The sequence below is a fragment of the Pogona vitticeps genome, chromosome 1 (assembly GCF_051106095.1).
Source record: "Pogona vitticeps strain Pit_001003342236 chromosome 1, PviZW2.1, whole genome shotgun sequence".
Taxonomy (NCBI): Eukaryota; Metazoa; Chordata; class Lepidosauria; order Squamata; family Agamidae; genus Pogona; species Pogona vitticeps.
Window position 1 is genome coordinate 333,732,681 of NC_135783.1, and position 20,843 is coordinate 333,753,523.

Genomic DNA, 20,843 nt, shown 5'->3' on the forward strand with positions numbered 1-20,843 from the left:
TTTGGATGCAATCCTAAGCTCATATATTCAGAGGAACATCATTTCTAAGCAGAAATGTGTGGAATTGCCAGAGAGTTGTGGAACAGAACAGCCTGAAGGACTTTTCCAAATAACCTGTTTGTTGTCAAATATACGTAGAATGGAGATTGTTTGCAGACTGTATTGGTGCTACCTGAGTACTGTTTGTTCTCTAACTAATACAGCTCTTATGATCCGGGAGGGCTACATGGAATGCAGTCATGCTGCATAGAGTGTAGACAGAATTTGGACAAAAATCCTTAATAACTTTAAGCAAGAGCAACTTTGTCCTACTCTCTGCTTCCAGGCATGAGAAGGGCCATCATGTGCACAGGGACATACAGAAGTAGAGTTCCAAATGAGGAGTGAGCCAAGATAACCTTTTCCAGGAAGGAGCTCCATGCAGTCCCTTCATGCAGGGATATGCATTGGAGTTATTGCAAGTCTCCCAAGCTGCCTTTAGAAGGTTTGGCTGGGGTGACTATCAGTCTATCCAGGACTAATCAATTGTTCCTTCCCTGCCTCTGAATTTAAAGAGAGCCCCACTTCTCTGCTCAGTGCTTTTTTTCCTTTGCTCTGTGACTCTTTCCCTCTCTTGAGTCTTTTTAAGTCTTATTGCTGAAAGCTGTCATGTTTGTCAGTTTGCTGTTGATCTGTTCACAACTGTAAGTAAAGAAAAAAAAATTTTTTTGTTCTTTCTCCTACTCATGTCTCAGAGTGAGTTATTGAGACTGTAAGGGGTAGTTAACGAGAAAAGAGGTGGACTATTCCGGCGAACCTGAAGCTATTTTGCTATGTGAATCCCTTTACTTCTGCTGTGCAGCTAGAGGAAATTAAGGAAAATTCCAAACTCTGCAACAGTATGTACATAGAATGTCTTTTCATACTTCCTGAACATCTGGTCAATGGAATTGTGGCAGCAAAGGGGCCATCCTGCTCATCCCTGTGACATCTTATTTTAATGTGTGGCAGTGTTTGCCCAAATCCTCTTTCAAATGCCTAGTTATGCTTAGTGACAGTCCCTCCATGTCGTACTATGTTGTGAATTATGATTAAGGAGTGTATTCTCATTTGACAAATAGGCAAAACTAGACAACATCTGTATTTGCACAGTTCCCGGGTGGCTTTAGGAAAGAGCAAAAAGCAGCTGGTCACCCCTGAACTACCGCAATAATCCACAGACCCTTCATGTTCCATCCTGCCTTCACAGATATAGAAAATGTCTAACCAAAGACACCGGTAATTTGAACAGAGAAAGTGGAAATACAAAAGATTGTGTCACTGCCAAAAGAGAAGACTAGTGACAATGGAACCCTGCAATAAAGCCCAAGATCTGCCCTAAATACTCCAACCTCTGAGACACAAGGGAGGATTCAGCCATGCTGGCTGGGATTGCTGGGAGATCAAGCCCAATAGCATTTCCCATGCCCTTTGTGATTAATAAATAAAATAAAATAAAATAAAATAAAATAATGAATGAATGAATGAATGAATGAATGAATGAATGAATGAATAAATAAATAAATAAATAAATAAATAAATAAATAAATAAATAAATAAATAAATAAATAAATAGTGCTTCATGTATTTTTTGGATTGCCAGGGACTGTATTTGTGGATTACGCATGAAGGCAATGCTTGCAAACATTTTGTTTTTTGAACTACAACTCCAATTCAGCAGAGCTGATCATGTGGCTATGGTGGTGGGGAGGTTCTGGGAGCAATTCTGCACAAACGTAATGTTCCCAAACTTTGTATAAGTCACTCCAGTATTTTTGACTGAGCAAAGCGTGCTACTTATTTACCGCCCCATAGTGCTTCAAGCACTCTCTGGGCGGTTTACAAGTTAATTATGCAGGCTACACATTGCCCCCCCCAGCAAGCTGGGTACTCATTTTACCGACCTCAGAAGGATAGAAGGCTGAGTCAACCTTGAGCAGCTACCTGGGATTGAACCCCAGGTCGTGAGCACAGTTTTGGCTGCAGTAGACCGGTTTAACCACTGCGCCATGAAACTGAGGAGTGGGACGGGGGGGGGAGAGATGTTTTAGATAAATAAACTTTACATATGGAGACCCTATAATCCTAGATAGAATATATGACTTGTATTGCACAAGGCTTGCGGGGTACCGTCTACAGACCACAAATGATCTCTGTGGTGTTTTTGTGGCCTCCAGGGCCTACTCCTGAATCTCCTCAGTTCAAAATATACATTCAAGCACTTAGGGCTGGGGAGAAATAACCTGTTTTGGTCTGCAAGAAACCCTAGGAGCAGCGGATTTCTGCTTCTGAGTCTTGGGAAAGGGCAAGACATCCATTCCCCATCTCCCCTCAAAATAGGAACTGTTGCTCTGTTTTGTTTTCTGATTTTTTTTTTTTTAGTGGCAGTTGTGGTGACCACCCATGTCATTCATATCATTCATATTCGTGGACTGATTTGCATGGACCTATGAGAGGGCTGGAGAGGCGGAGTCAGCAGCTACATGAGGCTTGGCGGGAGGAGGAGGAGTCAGATAGGGCTGGTTAGTCGGAGAGATGGAGCTGGCTACAGATATAGGTAGAGAGGGTGGTAATGAAATTGCAAGCAAAAAGAACTATGTACTGAGGGAACTGTTGATGAATTGCTTATGTATACTGAATATCTGAAAACCTTCTCTTATTACTCATTCTGCTTCACTTCAATAAATAAGTTCTGTTTCTGTTCACAAGGCAAGTGTTCTGACACACGTCATTTATATTGTGGATTAAAATAATCCACTGGTGGCAACGAGAAGAGAATGCTACGTGCGCGTTTGTGAGGGAATAATAAACAGGGGGCACGTGGGTATTGCGTCAAATTGGTGTCAGCTTGTGGAATACGTAGTGTTAGCCCTTGGTTTGGTGAAACAAGCAGGGGCCGCGAGGGTAAACGTCACAGCAGTTTTCAGCCGATTCTGTTCCTGGTGCAGACTGTGGTGGGGGCTGGGGCTTGATTTGTGTCCCCCATCCTTCTGATCTTGTCCATCTCCTACATCCTGCCAAAGATAAAGAAGCTCCTTTAGTCTCAAGCCAGGCCCAACAGAGGGAAGGGCGGCAGCAGGCTATTTGACCTCAGCCTCACCTGGCAGGGGCCCTCACCTCAGCATAAAGATTACTAAAGTCACACTGTTAATATATAATGCATAGTGTAATGTATAATGATAATGTATTTTAAATGGTAGGATGTATACTTTTTTAAAAAAAATAGCTGTTAAATGTATAATTTTTAAAAAAGCTGTCATTATTTACATTAAAATATTTTTCACATCTCTTCCCAAACAATGTGACATAACCTGAGCCTCTTCTGAGCTGTCAGAGGTCCTGCTGCAGACCATACTCGGTTTCAAATAAGTCACTGGGAACTGCATTCCACTAGTCAGCCTGGTCCAAAGGTGAATGTGTAGAATGAAAACTAGCATATTTTAGCTTACAATATTCTTCACTCTTGCCATCTAGGCCTCAGGAGATGTATTAGAAGTTTTTTTAAAAGGGTGGAGATAGATGTTAAACCATGAAAATCCATGAAATCATATTGTCATGAGAAAAGGGACACAGTCACCTGGAGACCTCTCCTTCCATAAATGGATCAAATTGGGAACCCAGGAGGGTCAGAGGTGTTCCACTGAGTTTTATAACACAGCATTGAACTGTGCAAATTCCAGATGGAGGCATGTTCCAAGTATTCTGCCTCAGAAGGTGTCAAGTTTCCAAAACTGGCCTAACAACTTTAACTACCAGTAGTATCACATAGGGTTGGATCTTATGTTGACATAGTATCTACAGAGCAAACAAATATCAAATGAGTTATGAGTGCCTGTCAGCTTATTATGCCGTGCTTAGGCTCACAGATACTTCTTCATTATAATAAACACTATGGATTTACATATCATTTAAAATATTTAATACTTTATATACTTGTCCCTATCTTTTTAAAACTGGTTTGGGATTCCTCCAGAACAGTAGGAAGATGACAGATCCATTGAAGGAGGCCTCCCACAGGAGTTCTCCATAGATCTGGGACAGATTCCAAAATAAAAGACATTAGCAGAAAAATTGAACATTTTTCAAATGTTGAAAGGAAGGATAGCTCATAATTCAAGCAAAGGATGTCCCTCACCTCCATCATTTGGAGTGGTGTGCTCCCAAGTCTTGTCACAGATGGCCTATACTTGACACACTGGGGTCAAAATTCTACATATACTTATCTGGGATTCCTTTCTCATTAAACTCAATAAGGAGTGAGATGCATTTATTGCAACACTGACTTTCATACTGCTTTCCGAGAGTAGATCAGAACTATGGCAGATCATGATCCAAGCGTGAAGGATCACCCTGATCTTTTAGTATGAGGAGCCTCCTTGACCCAGTCAAATAATACATGGGTGCATGTATCCTAATAATACATTTGATTCTTGAGATATTTTTGTCTGCAACTTCCATTAGCCACTTCCCCAGGGCCAAGGGTAAGGGATTGTGGGAGTTGTAGTCTAGCTGTAGTGGTGAGGATGGACAATGTTGATGTAAGATTCAAGCGCCAGTCTGATCAGATTCTGTTAGTGAAACTATTCCATTGTATCTTTTACCCCAGCCAGAAAAATATCTTGGCCTAGCTCCAAAACCAGTCTTGTCACAAACTCTTTATGCTTTACTTGCACTAAAGACCATATGAACTGAGGGACATGCCGTGAAACCTATTCATGTATCATTGCATTTCAGTCCTCATGGCTTTTATCAACTGGTGATAATTAAAGTGATTTTCAAATCAAACATGACAAGGCTATAAGCCGAGGCAAGGCCTGGAACACATTAAAACTCCGAGTTAATAATGGAAGTTAGAATAACAGTGCTTTGTCTGTATATTATTACAAAGAGAGGGCTGTAGCTCACTCCACTTTCCATGAGATGTGGTTAGTTCTAGGGATGCTGCTCTAGCCTTTATAGGATCTGTTTACTTAGGAGTGGGGTGGGAAAAGAGGACCCTAAGGAAAGAATGTGTTTGTAATACCTGATTATTTTCAAATATACAAGGAGTGAATTCTTGGGGCAACATATTTATAAATAGGCACCACCTTTTCTGCATTAGATCCTCACATCGGGTTGAGGTGGTTGAAATATGAGTAGGGTGGCTAGCATCATTCAGTAGAAAGTAGGTGAGATGTAAGGTTGCCAGCTCTGCAGCAGCATCCCAATTATTCCCTAAGATTTTAGTGTCAAAGCTTAGACTGCCAAGGTTTGTGATGCCATAGAAGGACTTGGATATCAGAGGGATGAATCAGAGAGGGCTGGTTAGGCACATTTACCAATCATAGTCTCTACATTCCCAGCATAGCCACAAAAATCCACTGGGGATAGAGTGCCAATCCCACGTCACCAAAAAGAGGGACAGCTTTTCAACTGGATGACCATCTTCCCTGAAGGAGGACATACAGTCCTCACACAAAAATCAGTCTTTCTTTTCTTCTAACTCTGGTCACCCTGAGATTTGTTTGCCTGCCTAGAGACCTAAGGAAGCATAGCAATTCCTTAGACTCCAGCTAGCAGGATGAATTCTATCAACCCCAGTGAAGTATACTTCTCGTAAATCCATTAGTGAGTGGGCTTTGCATCCCCCAGCAGGCAATAAATAAGGACAGCAAAATGCAATCAATGTCCATTACAGCCTTGCTCTGGAATGGGTTATCAGGTCAACGGCATCCTCTTTCCTGAGCCCCCCTTAGATTTCAGGATCAAAGCATGAGAAGGGGGATAGGCAGGCAGGTCCCTGAGATGTCATGAAGCAGAGGAGGCGAAGTGTTGTATGGGGACCAGATCTGCTTCTGGGACAGCTGATTTCAGGAAAAGGGACAAGGAAATTCCAAGGAATTGGGGCTGCAAACTCAGCTAACAGATAATAGGCCAAGCTAGAGCTGGCATATAGGGGGGAGGGCTATTTTTATGATGCCCACTGGCCAGCACGTGACAAAATGTACTCAACAATAGTCACTGTTCCCATTAGTCTTCGTATCTGATGTGGCCTTGCCTAACCATAGCATACGTACAAGTGGGCAGTTTTTGCAGGCACTTTACTGAAGTTGTTCTCTATTGACAGACTACTCAGTACAATGCATTTTAAAGACATCCATAAGAAGGAAGAGCAGGGCTTTGATGTTGCTCATCAAACATCTGCACCTGGACTGATGAATGAGCTGGCAGAGGCACAGTTAGTCTAATCACAGGGCTCACTATGGGTTGATGTGCTCTGTTTAAACTATAATAGCCATTTTCGGTAGTGGCTAATACACTGAGCTAGAGGGGGATACCTTGCTCCAAAATAGGCAAGGCAAGGGCCCTCCCTCTGCAGTTCATGAGCTGCTCATGATCTTTTTTTAAGTGTCCACTGTTATGTATTAACTCACAAATGCAAATGTTACTTACATCAGTGCCTTCTTTTTCATGACACGTTGCCTTCTTTTATGCCAATCTGCAAATGTTGACCTGATAGACAAGCAAAGAAAAAGAATTGGTCTCCTGTTCTGCCTTCTCCTGTATTCTGGTTTATGTGATATCAACTATGACTGTGGGGGAGCTGCCTGGGGTTTTTATCCCATACCTGACTGGCATAAAGAGACGGGATATATACATCTTAATGACACATCTTATTACAACATGTTGTCGTTTAGTCGTGTCTGACTCTTTGTGACCCCATGGACCAGAGCACGTCAGGCCCTCCTGTCTTCCACTGCCTCCCGGAGTTGGGTCAAAGTCATGTTGGTAGCTTCGGTGACACGGTCCAACCATCTTGTCCTCTGTCGTCCCCTTATCCTCTTGCCTTCACACTATTACAACATAATATCCATCAAATTCAGTGAGGAAGTGGTGGTTTTCCTTCTTCTCCCCCCCTAAAAGCCCACAAGCAAAAACAAAAATAGAAATCCACAATTAAAAAGTACTTAGTTGCTTTGCATCCTTTTTGAAACATTTAGGCTTGGTGACACGGGCAATAAGAACTGCATTTAAGCATCATTTAAATACCGGTAAATTTAAATCTTATAGTTCACACAACGAAAAAATGAAATAGATTTTTATGGCATGCAAAATGAATTGTTTTTAAGTGGCCGGCAGGGGCTTTTAAAAACACAGCATTTCTAACATTGATTCAATTCAACACAGTCTTGTGGAAATGAGTCACTTTCAGCAGTCTAGATGCCAAAACAGGTTTAAATCACCAGAAATAACTTGATTTCCATTCAGTGCATATGAATGCCAACACCAGTTTAAATAACATGCGACCTGAACCTGATTTTCGAAAAGTCTGAACAGAAATTAATCCCAATTGCCCGTGTGACCACAGCCTAATTAGATATGGTCTAAATGACAACATTCAAAGTTTCGAGTAGAAAGCCATCCATGGTTTGGGCCCACATTACTTGTTGGAGCCTTTTTCCTCAGTGCCATCTGCCTGACCCAGTAGATCAGGGGGTCCCCAACTCCTGGTCTGTGGCCCAGTGCCAGTCTGTGGCCGTGGCAGGACCAGGCTGCGGAGACAGATCTCCCGCCCCCACACGGCTCCCGCCATGCACCCACCTACACACGCATGTCCTGCCACCCACATGCATGGGTGCCCCAAATAAATAAATAAATTCATTCATTCATTCATTCATTCATTCATTCATTCTCGTACAATCACAGACCCGAGTTAAAACAACACAATAAGAACAAGATAAAAAGTTTACTAAAACATGCTCATATTTAGAAAAAGTCAACATTTAGAATGATTAACAAGGCCTCTTTATGAGATCTTACAACAGAAAACAAGAACTTAGCTAGAGACTCTGTAACTGTTGGGTTTGTACCTGCCAACAAATACTCTAAATACCACGTGAATGGCCTTCCAGGGCATTTTCTCATAACACGACAGAGAAGTCTGTTATGATCATCTCTGTGGAGGCTACATTCAAAACAGGACATGGGTCAAAGACTCAACTACTTCATCCCCACAGGCACACAGCTGATCCTCTTAAATTTAGATATCATGGGAGATTTAAATGTTGCAGGGCTGCAATGGGCATGTTTTCATTTTGTGATCTGTCAGGACAGTGACTGGCATGTTCCTTCATTCTACTGTGTTCAGATTTCCCTTTCAGTATTTGCATTTGTATTTCATATGCCTGCTGCAGATCCAAGGCAAATAAGAGTGGTACTGAGGATCAGTTCGGAAGCAAAATGCAAGAAAAGACAGCATGCAAGGTGGTAAGAAGCAAAAGACCTACAGTGTAATTTAAAGTAACACAGCAGGACAAAGAGCATTACCTTGATTCTCCTGGTATCTTGAACAATATCTGTCTGTACTCTGTTGCCAGTGGCCATGCTGACAAGATTCTTCAGGACAAAGTCCAGAGCTTTTTTCAAGCTGCTTCTTTTTTTTGGGGGGGGGGTGATGTTTGGAGAGCACACCTGGTAATCCCTGCTTCCCATCTCAGCATCCTTTGCCTGGGGTGACTACCTTGCCCTCCCTAATGGAAGGGCCAGCCCTGAAGCTGAGCCAGAAAGGATTAAGCACAGAAGAAGCGCAACAAAGCCAGAAATAGAAGATTCAGCCCAGAGCTGCTGATTCATGTCAATTTTCAAGGAATTCTTGCCTTTTCTAAATAGCGTTGTTAGGTTCATTGAAGGAAGTGCTTCTATTTTATGAAGCACCCAAACAATTTATGGAGATGTGTTTTCTTCTTGGAATTAGCACAGATATGGGGAGAATGGAGGCATCAATGATCAATGTAAACAGAGAACCCTATCTGGAAAATATTTATCCAAGTTTAACATGTTTAAAGCCATCAGAGAAATTCAGCATTTTGACACAATTGACTCTTAAACTTGCTAAAAACACTAGACTAATCAGATCTGCTAAGATAAACTCATTATATTCAAAATCAACACAGACCAGAATTGAATGCTCTGCAAAACTCAACTGCAAAAGCAAATAAAATTCATGGATATTTATAACATCTATATTCACTTTTAAATGTTTTCTCCTCCATTCTCTATCCTCCACTAAAAAGACACAAACAATACATTCCTAATGAAAAGGTATTATTTATGTTGCTTATGAACCTGCCAGTAGCCTAGAGTGGAATAGTTTAAGTCACGAATTAAATCTGGCCCTGTGGGCTGCGTCTTGGTGCCAGATGCTGGAGGTTGTACATGTGCACGTGCACATACGCATGAACACTCATGCATGTATGCACACAGATGCATGGGGTGGTGGGAAGAGTCTCAGGATCATTGCAATGAGGGGTGGGATCTTTATCCCACAATCTTGTGCAACATCTTTGGGATGCAATGCGGAATTTGCTTCAGGGTTAGAGATGGGCACGAAGCCTCAGCTTGGCATGATTCATTTACTGGCCCTTTAGGTTCAGAACCCCACCCCCTCTGGCAGGCTCCCACTCAGGGGCAGCTTCTGGAGGAGGAGGGGCAGAGAACCTGGGGCGCTGTAATCTAAGCAGCCATCCATCGGAGGGGGCAGGGCACTGAACAATGGAACATCTGTGGGGCCAGGAAATGAACCACACTGAACCTCCGAACTGGCGCTTCATGCACATCTCTTTTTAGGATCCCTGAAGAAGGGGGCAACTCCAATCTCCAGCCCCCAACTTCCCATGACACTGATCAAGACTCTGATTCCGTCACCATAAACAATTGGGAAGCCATTGTTTATTTTATTTATTTAAAATATTGTTATCCTGTCTTTCTACTTGAAAAGGACCCAAGGCGGCTTACAACAATGAAATACAGTATTTAAAGTTGAAAACAATGAGTATACAACGAGTCTGACATCACAGTGCGCTTTTGAAAAGGAAGGATGTTTCTGGTGAGACACAGCCTGGTTTACTTAGATGACACAAAATTAAAACAATGAGGGTTTGTAAACCAAAAAGCATTTCACAGAGAAAACATAGGAAGGAACAGAGGGGTTCAATGAACAGGTAAAGATAAAAGATAAACACAATGTGGAAATTATTAGTTTCATCAACATGTAGGCCTTTATTTTCCTTCTTTATAATTTTACGGACTTCCTGTTCCCGAGAGAGAGAGGCTCTGACACAAGCACCAGCATTACCACCCTATTATCCACAGCTTTTTCTCTAAAAAAAGAGAGATCACACTCAGCTCTGACACATCTGACAGTGCTAATTCCCAGATCTTGACTAACTGCCTTACAGCTCTGACTCTCTCTCACACACACACAAAACAGAACCTCTTCAGCCAGAAAACACACAGACCAATCAGCTTGTAGTTCCATTCATAAACATTCCACCACACTTCTCGACTATCTTAACTGTTGTACCTTGTTGTACCTTGTACCAACACAACTGTCAATCAGCCCGTTACTTATCTTGCACACAAATGCAAGTCTTTACTTAAAATACATATTGAACTGAAATTACTTTATTGTCATTGTATTTCCCTACAACGAAATTAAATGTTATCTCCAGTACATATAATAATAAAACACACAAGAACATAGCATCCATAACATGAAAACACGCACATTACATATGTAACATATTCCTCCCACCCCCCACCCCCATATATATATAAATCACCACAGAGGGCACCAAGGTTTTGGCATGAACCCATCCATTATTCTTTGCTACAGATAGGAGATGAACCGATCTGCTCTGAGGGCATATGCCACTTCCATCTTCACCTCTCAAAGAAGAATGAAACAGCAAATAGAGGCTCCATTTAGGACCAATATGGTTGTCATATACAGTACTCAGGTCCAAGGGTTCTTCTCCATGCCTCCATCCTCTCCTCCTGTATGCCAATCTCAAAAGACCTACACCTAACCAGTAAGGCTGTGAATCTCCAGGAGCCAAAATTGTTCATTGCAATAAGAATCAGTGGTCTCTGCTGCCTCCATGTCATGCGGGGGGGGGGGATAGGAAAAGACTAAGGCCTCTAATTTGGTATTGCTATTTGTGCCTCCTGTGAGTGGAGCCAGCCTGTGTGGCCTTGGGCAAGCTGCACAGTCCCAGGACATCCCCATAAGAATGGAATGGTAAACCATTTCTGAGTATTCTCTACCTGGAGAACCCTAGAACGGTCACCATAAGTCAGAATTTACTTGAAGGCACAGGATGACGATAATGGTTTCGGATAGTTATCCTGATAAGAACAGCTGCTTCCGTGCCATCATTATCAACAAGGAAGCAATTATTCCCATTGCTCAGGGGATAGATATATAGCATCAGTAGGGGACAGTAAGGTACAGGGCATGTGGTCTTTGGGTTGTCCATCTCTACTTTAAATAATAATTTACTGGAAAAGTGAGTACTATAAAGTCAGAATGTTCCCAAAAGCACCTTGCAGTTTTTAAGGGACATTTGATTTTGCACCAGCACCCTCTCGTTTCAGATAACTTACAGTAAGGTTTTTACTTGCCTATCTGTAACAAGGTGTGGGATCACCTTTTTTTACGTACACATCCTGTTTTAATGTGATTCCTCAGGAGCAATGTCACCAGCTGGCCAGGGCCAAGGCAGCTGGGAAGACTCCTAGCACTGGCTAGGCAGCAACACTGTTCTTGTTCTGGTGGCATGTTTTTGCCACGTCGAGTGGATGAGGACTTTGCTGCTCTGCCCTTGATGCTGTGAAGCCTCCCAGCACTGGCCAGTCCTTAGCAGAAGCCCCAGTGCAGTTTAGAAAGTGTGCCTTGGTGTCCCTTTTAAATCACACTGGAACTTGCATCATGTGCAGGAACCAACATTGTTGTGAATTCGCCTTGGGCTTTTTGTAATGTGTAGTTATCACCTTGCATGAGAAGCTATCACTGGGCTGTAGTTGTTTATGCATCTCTGGGGGGAAAAAAGATGATATGCATTACTAGAAAGGGGAGAAAACTTTATAGGTAATGGTTTACAGTATATACAGATAAAGGTGTACATCTAGAAGCAGCCAATTTGCATTAGAAAACAACATATTGTACTATAGCAGGGAAGGCTTGGCCAGGTGTCTTGCTGGCCTTCCCATTCTACTGCCCGGGTTTGAAAATCCCTGGCAGCAGAAATCAGGAACAGACTTTGTATATAGCCTATAGGACAGAAGAAGACATATTAATGTCAGAGAGAGGTGACTGTGGCAGTCTTTTGTGTTTGCAAAATGAGACTTCAAAGGAGTCCCATGCCTTAATCCTGAAGAAAAATCATCAAAGAAAACAAGCTGATTTGCAGAAGGAGGGAGGTGGGAAATCTACCTGCTGCACCAACCAGCTCTTGAGGATTTTTCTTTGTTATATGTCTGTCAAGTCCCTTGGTACCATGGCAACCTGACCCCACGAATGAGTTGGTCTTGTCTTCAAGGACCCTCTTCAGTTCTTGTAAACTCAAGCCTGTGGCTTCTTTTAGGGAGTCAGCCCATTCCTTTGCCGCCTTCCATCTTTCCCAGCATTCTTGTCTTTTCCAGAAAATCTTGCCTTCTACCTAGTTTTTGCCCTAAATCAACTTTCCCCCCTCATCTTGAATCTGTAAACATTTACAAATTTCAGCAAATCAGTGATCAAAAGTGAACTGAAAAGATGTCACCCAGTCATATTCCTTGGTAAGATTCTTCTCTTCAATTAGCAAATCCACATTTCTGTATTAAAAGGATTAGGTTCTGCAGCTGCTCCACCCACACATGGAAACTGCCCTTGGCTGCAGAATTGCTGTAAGCTCACTGTAACTTTGCAATAATCTGTGAAGGCAGCAAGGGTCTAATGTAGTCAGATTGGCAGCAATTGCACCTTATGGCAGTTTTCTGGCAAGCTTAAAAAGAAACTGTCACCAGCCTTTGACAAGCAGAGGTCTGGAGGCAAGCTTGACCAATTATATCAAATTGCCATTAGCTTCCGTCAATGGCAATGACTGTTAACTGCATCACGGGTCAGCCATGTGACCTGAATGTTGAATTTCTCAACATGAGGACAAGGATGACTAAACCAGTACAGAATGTTCAATGATAGTCTTTAAACATACCAGGCAGAATCTGGTTTAGTAAACCTTCAATGTAGCACCTGGTGGGTCTTGCACTCTGCATGCTCTCCAGCTTTCACTTGTGTAAGCTGGATCACTCTATTGAAAGCAATGGTTTCTTTGCTACCTCCTTGTTTCTGTGGACAAGGAGGTAGCAAAGACCACATGGAACAAATACTGTACCGAGAAAAAAAAACCAACCAAACACAAAATAGACCATTGCAGATATGGTAAAACAAATAAATTTTCTGCCCATTTTATAGTTGGGCCGTACATAGCAATGATTATAGATATTTAAATATTGTGGCCTGCATCCTACAGCTGAAAGGTAAAGTAGAGGACAATCACGTAATCAGCAGTTCCACTCTGGCAGGCTGCCCGTTATGCCCCCATTCTGATACTGGTTGTGAGATTTGTCACACAACAGGGTATGTTACTGGAAGTCCACCAGAGCCAGGAAAACTGCTGGATAGCTCAGTGGTTTAGGCATCAGACTGCAGAGCCAGAGGTTGGGAGTTTGATTCCTCACTGTGCCTCCTTGACAGGGGTTAGATTTGGTGATCCATAGGGCCCCTTTCAATTCTGTAATTCTAAGATGATAACATGTATGTATTTGCCCTTCTGTTCCACCTTTAAACTGTAGGATACTGACCTATCTGTTTAAACAGGTGGTTCCCAGCCTTGGGTCCCCAGATGTTCTTATCCTAAAACTCCCAAGAGCCTTCACCACTCACTCTGCTCGCTAGGATTTCTCAGAGTTGCTATCCAAGAATATCAGAGAACCCAGGGTAGGGAAACAGTGGCCTAAATAAAAGTAACTTCCTTACTTTCTGACTTGATACAACAAGATTAACTGCCATTACTGGACACAGGGCTGTCCAAAGAGGAACATATTTTGTTTTCAGTGGCAGGAGCATCAAAATGACCAGGGAAGGAGAGACTCTGTTGTAATAGTATATCCAAATACAGGTGTTTCCTTTCGCTCATATAAGTAAAGGGAAAGTATTCATTCTCACATAGCAAGAGAAAGGAACCTTTGGTGTACAGGGCTTAATCTGGGCCACAAGATTCCCCCAAACCAGTCCATGAAAGGTTCAAGAATACTCCTCCTGACATCATGCTTCTGCAGAAGAGGTGGGCAGCTGGTAAACTTCCAGATGTTGTTGGTCTCAACTCCCATTAAGGTAAAGGTTCCCCTTGACATTTAGTCCAGTTGTGTCCGACTCTAGGGCACGGTGCTCATCCCCGTTTCCAAGCCATAGAGCCAGTGTTTGTCCAAAGACCATTTCCGTGGTCACATGGCCAGCGAGACTAGACATGGAATGGCATTACCTTCCCACTGAGGTGGTACCTATTTATCTACTCGCATTTTACATGCTTTTGAACTGCTACGTTGGCAGGAGCTGGGACAAGTGACGGGAGCTCATTCTATCATGTGGATTCAATCTTACGACTGCTAGTCTTCTGACCTTGCAGCACAGAGGATTCTGTGGTTTAACCCGCAGCGCCACCAACTCCCTTTGGTCTGTGCCAAAAACAAAGAGCCAAGGAGCTGCAGTCTAGGAACATCAAGTGGACTTCAAGGTGATTACTCCTCCACTACAGGGATGAGGAGCAAAATAAAAGTAAATAGTTATTCAACAGAAATAACAGTTGAATTGAATGGAAAATATGTTTGATTAAATCAGCATATCCTTTAATGGTGACATACTGAGAAAAGAACAAAAGGGCTGAAATCCAATAGTAAGTTACAACTAAAGAAGACCCATTCACTCCATGGGGAATTTGATGTATCAAACACTGGGTAAATTCAATTGACTGACATAGTCATCCATCCAAACAGAGAGCGTTGAGTGTGTAACTCCTCAAAACCTGAATTTGAATAGCTGCACATTCAACCACCTTTGTGATGATAAATCAGGGTTGCTGCCTCTTTTTTCACCAAGACAATCTGTGCCAGGAAAGTACACCATAGTCCTCTCTATGCAGAATAGCTGTACAGTATCTGTTAAGTTTCGCCAAGACAGAGTTATGCAATTTGTTTGTTTCCCTTTAAAAAAAAACAAGAACCAAAATTTGCAAGTATTTTCATTAACAAGGTAGAAATAATGTGAAGTTTTAAAAAATATGGAGAAAGTGAAATCGACAGGTCCATTCTTCCCAAATTATTTCATTTTCTCCTTACAATGTGGTAAGGAGCATGTTCATATAAGATGATGAATGATAAAATAGAAACTCTGTTTTGACTTAGGAAAGACCAAGACTAGTGGATTGAGGGCAGGAAATTCGGGTTCTCTGCTGCCTACAGTAAGTATTGCAAGACTTATCAATAAAGACTTTTGTAGAATGTCAGCGTGTTCTGCTGGCATATCTATGCTGTGCTTCATGGATTGCAGAGATAACTGATCCATGGAGCATAGTAGGAAGACACTGAGTCATGAAACTCAATGTTGCCATGCGCTGGTCACATAGGGAGGCAGGGCTAATCTAATAGGATTGTTGGGAATATAACTTGGGAGGTAAAGAGCTAAGTATGTTGCTTTGCATTTTATTGGTGAAATATAAATGTGACTAATAAACAAATAGACCAGAAATCCCAATCCCCCATATATTACACAAAACATCAGTGAAATGCCTGGAAGAATTTGGATACTGAGCAAGAAACCTCAAAGGAGGATGTTCTGGAATTTGTCTCGATTTCTGTATCTCTGTCAACCAGTTGGTGGTCCTAAGAGCTGGCAGACAGAACGGTTTCATGGTGACGCTAGACCAGTAGTTCCCAATCTTGAGTAACCGAGGTGTTCTTGGACTGCAGTTCCCATAAACCTTCACCACAAGCTTTGCTGGCTGGGGTTTCTGGGAATTGTAGTCCAAGAACACCTGGGTTACCCAAGTTTGGAACCACTGGACTGGACAAAGCTTTAAGCAGTCGTTTTCCTGCTCCAGTAGTAAGTTCAAATAATTGGTTAATTAAGCCACTGTTCCCTCTACTTACTGTTTCATCTGTATAATTTAGATTGGGCCTTCTGGCTATGCATGCAGCTGTCAAGGTGCACAAACCTGCTCGGTGAAACTGGGCAACACTCGGGCACTGTGCCCGGTAGATGATAGTTCAGTCCTCAGCTCGTTCCTGGTTAGAGTTCACATACGATGAAATATCCCAATGCCTCTTCCATAAGCAATTGGGGCCCCGTAAGTCTTTTCTCTTTCGTGGGTGTGGTGAGCAGAGAAAGCAGGCACCACACCCAAGACTATTGACACTTTATGCAGTTTGCTCTATAAACTAAAATCAACAGACTGTATGTAGCCAGCTCCTAGTTTTTAGTTCCAGAATTTACAGGCAAGACCAGTGAGTAAGAGAACTTGGGAAAATCAGCTTTGTGAACCACAACTCTCAAAATCCCCCCTCGAGCATGGCCCCTCGCTATACTTCCTGGGGAATTCTGGAAGCTGTAGTCCCAAAGAGTAACTTTTCCAAACTCAAGCCTTTGGAGTGATAATCCTGGGTTTTCAGACCTTTCAGTCCAAAGAAACCTGTCAGGCTTGCTTGATCCCCCAAAGCCCTTAAAAATGGCTTGAGTGGTTTCCCTTCTTCCAGGATTGTTTTTACTGAATATCTGAATATTTTGCCTAGTGAGGCAAACAGTTGGGTGAAACCGGACCATTGGCATTTGACATTAAATTCTGCAGGACAATTTCAGCCAGGAAACAATGGTGCAGAGGGAGAAGTTTATCCTCTTTATCCAGTGTTGCATTTTCACCTTCAGTTGCATTTTCTGTTAAGAAAACATGGGGAATCTAACCATGCAATTAGGAAGCTACCATTCTCTCATCTGGCTTGGTCCTGAAATTCATTTATTTATTTTTCTGAGGGGTTAATCCTCTGTTCAGTGATTGTTTTAAGCTGCAGAACTATGGATATTTACATGGGTGTGTGGCGGCTTGAAATCAGAGAGCCTCACATTTGCATTAGACATGTTTAGCATTAAATTGCCCTGCCAATTGTCTTTCGTGTTATTTATTTTCTATACTGTAAGCTGGTTTGGCTGGATCCCTAGATGACCACAAGGCATGCTGTGATTTGAAAGACAAATAAATAGAGGGGGCAGTCTTAAGTGCTGCAGTTTAACATGAATAAAATTGTGGGAGAAAATATTTATCAGATTACTGGCTCAAATCCTGATCAAGTCAAGACCTGGTCTCCTAGCAGAGCTTTATTCCAGAGCTGATGTTTAATCCCCAAACATTTCATTCTTTGCTTCCCCTGCCCTGCTCCAGGTTCTTCAGAGACGCAGGGAAGCTGCTAACAATGCAATCTATCAAGCACATTTTGCAGTGTGCATTTCTGTACACAAAACCACCATTGAGTACTCATTGGTGCCCACTGGCAGCCCATTAAAATGAAATGCAAATTCTATGAGAAGCCATTGTTTTTTGTCTGTTTGGATTTTGTTGTTCCTCTGTGGAGATCAGATGTGCTTTGTTGCCTGGCAGCCTACATAAATATTTCAAACCAAGCCTCCATAATCAGCATAATTAAAACAACAACAGCAACGCTTCTTCCATAATATATGTCTGGTTTGGCCATTTCCCCCCCCAGATCATGAGAACAGGAAGACAGCAATGGACCTTTCCATTTACCATGTGAGGCCATTGTACATTTATATTTGTTAAATTTAGTGACATTGTATGAGAATAAAAGTCCAAAGCAGTTGATAAACTAAGAACCTAAGCAGCCAATCAAACAAGACAATTAAAATGTTAAAATACAGAGATAGTTGTGCTCTGCCTGTATTTGCCAGAGTCTTCTGATTTTGGCCAAGGGACAACAAGAAAACAGTTCTGGTTTTCCCTTGGCCAAAACAAGGTTTATGGAAGGGATAGGAGATTGGCATGTTGTGGAAGGAAGCTCCATGTTGGCTTTTTTTGGTTTTACTGAACTGGATCAGGGCTTCAGAGACTCCACAAAAGGCCACAGCAAGTGACATAATTCCCACCCCTGATGTAAAACCTGTTTATCTCAATCTTGGGCCAATCATTAAATACACTCTAAAAGCTATGATACAAAATACTTGTGTGTGTGTGTTTAGTTGTTTAGTCGTGTCCCCATGGACCAGAGCACGCCAGGCCCTCCTGTCTTCTACTGCCTCCCAGAGTTGTGTCAGGTTCATGTTGGTTGCTTCGCAGACACTGTCCAGCCATCTCATCCTCGGTCGTCCCCTTCTCCTCTCGCCATCACACCTTCCTAACATCAAGTTTTTTTCCAAGGACTCTTTTCTTCTCATGAGATGGCCAAAGTACTGGAGCCTCAGCTTCAGGATCTGTCCTTCCAGTGAGCACTCAGGGTTGATTTCCTTTAGAACTGATAGGTTTGTTCTCCTTGCAGTCCAGGGGATTCTCAAGAGCCTCCTCCAGCACCATAATTCAAAGGCATCAATTCTTCGGTGGTCTGCTTTCTTTATGGTCCAGCTCTCACTTCCATACATCACGACAGGAAAAACCATAGCTTTGACTATTCGGACTTTTGTTGGCAAGGTGATGTCTCTGAATACTTACAGTCTAAAAAATCTGTATGTCTAAAAGACATGACAGAAAAGGAAAAGGAATTGGGTGGGAGGAGATAAAAGCAATGGACAAGTTTCTATTTTGCTATCAAGGTCCTATAACAACCAGAGAGAAGAGAAGCAGTTCAGGAGCATAAATAGTTAAATTTACCTCATATTTCATCTGTTGGCCCTGCTTCCTATCTTTTTTTCCCATCTAAAAAAAGTGGCTAAATCAAATCACTTTATATGAGAATGGGATGAATTTATGGAAAGAAATATTTACCCAAAATTAAAAGTGAGTGAGAATTTTGCTTCAGTTCATTTTTTAAATCAGAAATTAGCACCATTGGTCATGTTGGAATGGAGAAGCAACTGATAAATTCTCCCATCCTCATCTACCCCGTAATAGTTCAGCCACAGGTAGATCACTGCCTATTTTCTCCTTTGTTTCCAGTGTACAGCTGAAGCAAACCAAAGATTACCCTATCTGAGGAAAGAATTAGTGCATTCCACTTTGTGCATGTGGCAAACAGATCAGATCTCTGCACGGATGGACCATTCTGATTAGGCAGCAATAGAATTTGGACTTGGTGTACAGCTTTCAACAATGCTAGGATAATTTCCTTTTCATGGACTACAGTTTCACATTTTTCCCCTTAGTGGACTAAAATTCCACAAAAATTCCTCTCTGTATACTGCAGTTCTCATAATTTCAGATATACTGGGATTCGTAGTTGGAAAAAACAGAACAAAACAAGAAAGATTTTCCAAACTGTTCTCAGATTAGGTCCCCCTCTCTTTGATTAATGTCCAATTAAGGGCTCACAGGCTCACTCGGTTCCTTTTTGAAAGATACTCCTACCAGGTATTTGTGTGTTATGGCCTCTCTGGGGAACAAAAATCACATTCCTGTGAATGGCAAAATGCATAGAAGCATAATGGGGTGGGAGTTACCCAGTGCCACCAGAATTATTCCTGGCAGAAGTATTCACCAGCCTCAAGCCAAGAGAGGTCTCTCGCACAAAAGAGAAGTGAGGAAACAGCCATCATGGTTCTCAGAACTCATATAGCAACACAAACGTTTGTCTGCGTTCACACTCATAATCTCCACCTCCGTAATTGGAGCACTCTGGAGGGGGCTTGGGCTTCATGGAGGGCCGAAGCCGTCAACGGTCGGTCTCCTTCTCCATTGGCATCAGCTCAGCACGTCCCTTCTCAGTTGGTGATAACTGCGGATTTGTTCTTCTCCTAGTTTTAATAATGCTGCATCTTTTTATTGTACATTTAAAATTCCATGGAACTCTAGATATAATATGAAAGATCTGTGTAGGGTGCCGCTCTACCCTCTGAATGCTCCTGGGTTCTTTGCTGTGCCCCGTGTTCATTCAAGACATGCACAGATATTCCGGATTCGGTTAGTATTTCAGCATGTGGCTGAGTTATATCGCACAGCCCTAGAAGTAATGATGAGCCTCACTGCCCTCTGGTGGGTCAAAGATATATCAAACAAATTGCTTAATATGATTTGCAGTATTGTTACAGCATCACAGTTCTTTGTTAGCTTTTCTTTGGTTCACTTGAGTGCCATTGACACTTTGATGGAAAAAAAAACATCATCAGTAGCTATCTTCTACATCATGTGATTATGTGATATGAACGTAACACTTTAGAGGAACGCCCAGTTACTCAGGGCATCAATTTTATGTAATCTTTCTTCACCCCTCAGCAAAGGATTATTTATTTATTTACTGTATTTTTTAGCCGCACCATTACCAATGGCTTCTGGGTGGCATACAACAATATTAAAACTTAAAAACATTAAAAAAACAATATAAATGTATTTATGAATGGGGTCTCAGTGGTACAGAGCATTCAAGCAGTATGTTTACCTCACAAATAAATCTATATGTGGAGAGCTACTCCTACCTCAGATGAATAAGAATTTCAGTTCAAACTCGTTTTTGATAAGAACTTACCAAAATATGCACATTTATTTGTATTCAGGAAGAAAAGATTAAAAATAACTATTCATCCATCCAGGCCTGGGGCTTTGAGTGCTTTGCCCTTAAAAATCTGTGTTCAGATTCCTGTGTATTCAACCATACTTGTGCTGAAGTAGAGTTACTAGCTCTCTAGGCTCATCTTTGTGTAACTGGGAGGAAGGCACACTGTAGTTGTTTTTATACTGGAAGTATATATATATAGTCTATAAAATGTTTGGAGCATAAAGAACATGTTTCTGTTTTGAAGTGGAAAAAGACCATTGCAT

At 42.0% G+C, this 20,843-nt stretch overlaps 1 protein-coding gene across 1 annotated transcript in view; it reads right to left on the bottom strand.

Moving 5' to 3' along the window:
• Positions 1-2,895: 2,895 nt before the first annotated feature.
• SYNE3 (spectrin repeat containing nuclear envelope family member 3) overlaps positions 2,896-20,843 on the bottom strand; it is a 172,427-nt gene continuing 154,479 nt past the window's right edge. Inside the window, exons 19-20 of the mRNA XM_078383755.1 lie at positions 6,451-6,510; positions 2,896-3,032 (exon numbers count right to left, since the gene is read on the bottom strand). Of these exons, the coding sequence (XP_078239881.1) occupies positions 6,487-6,510 (24 nt within the window). The 3' untranslated portion in view covers positions 2,896-3,032; positions 6,451-6,486. The remainder of the gene's footprint in view (positions 3,033-6,450; positions 6,511-20,843) is intronic.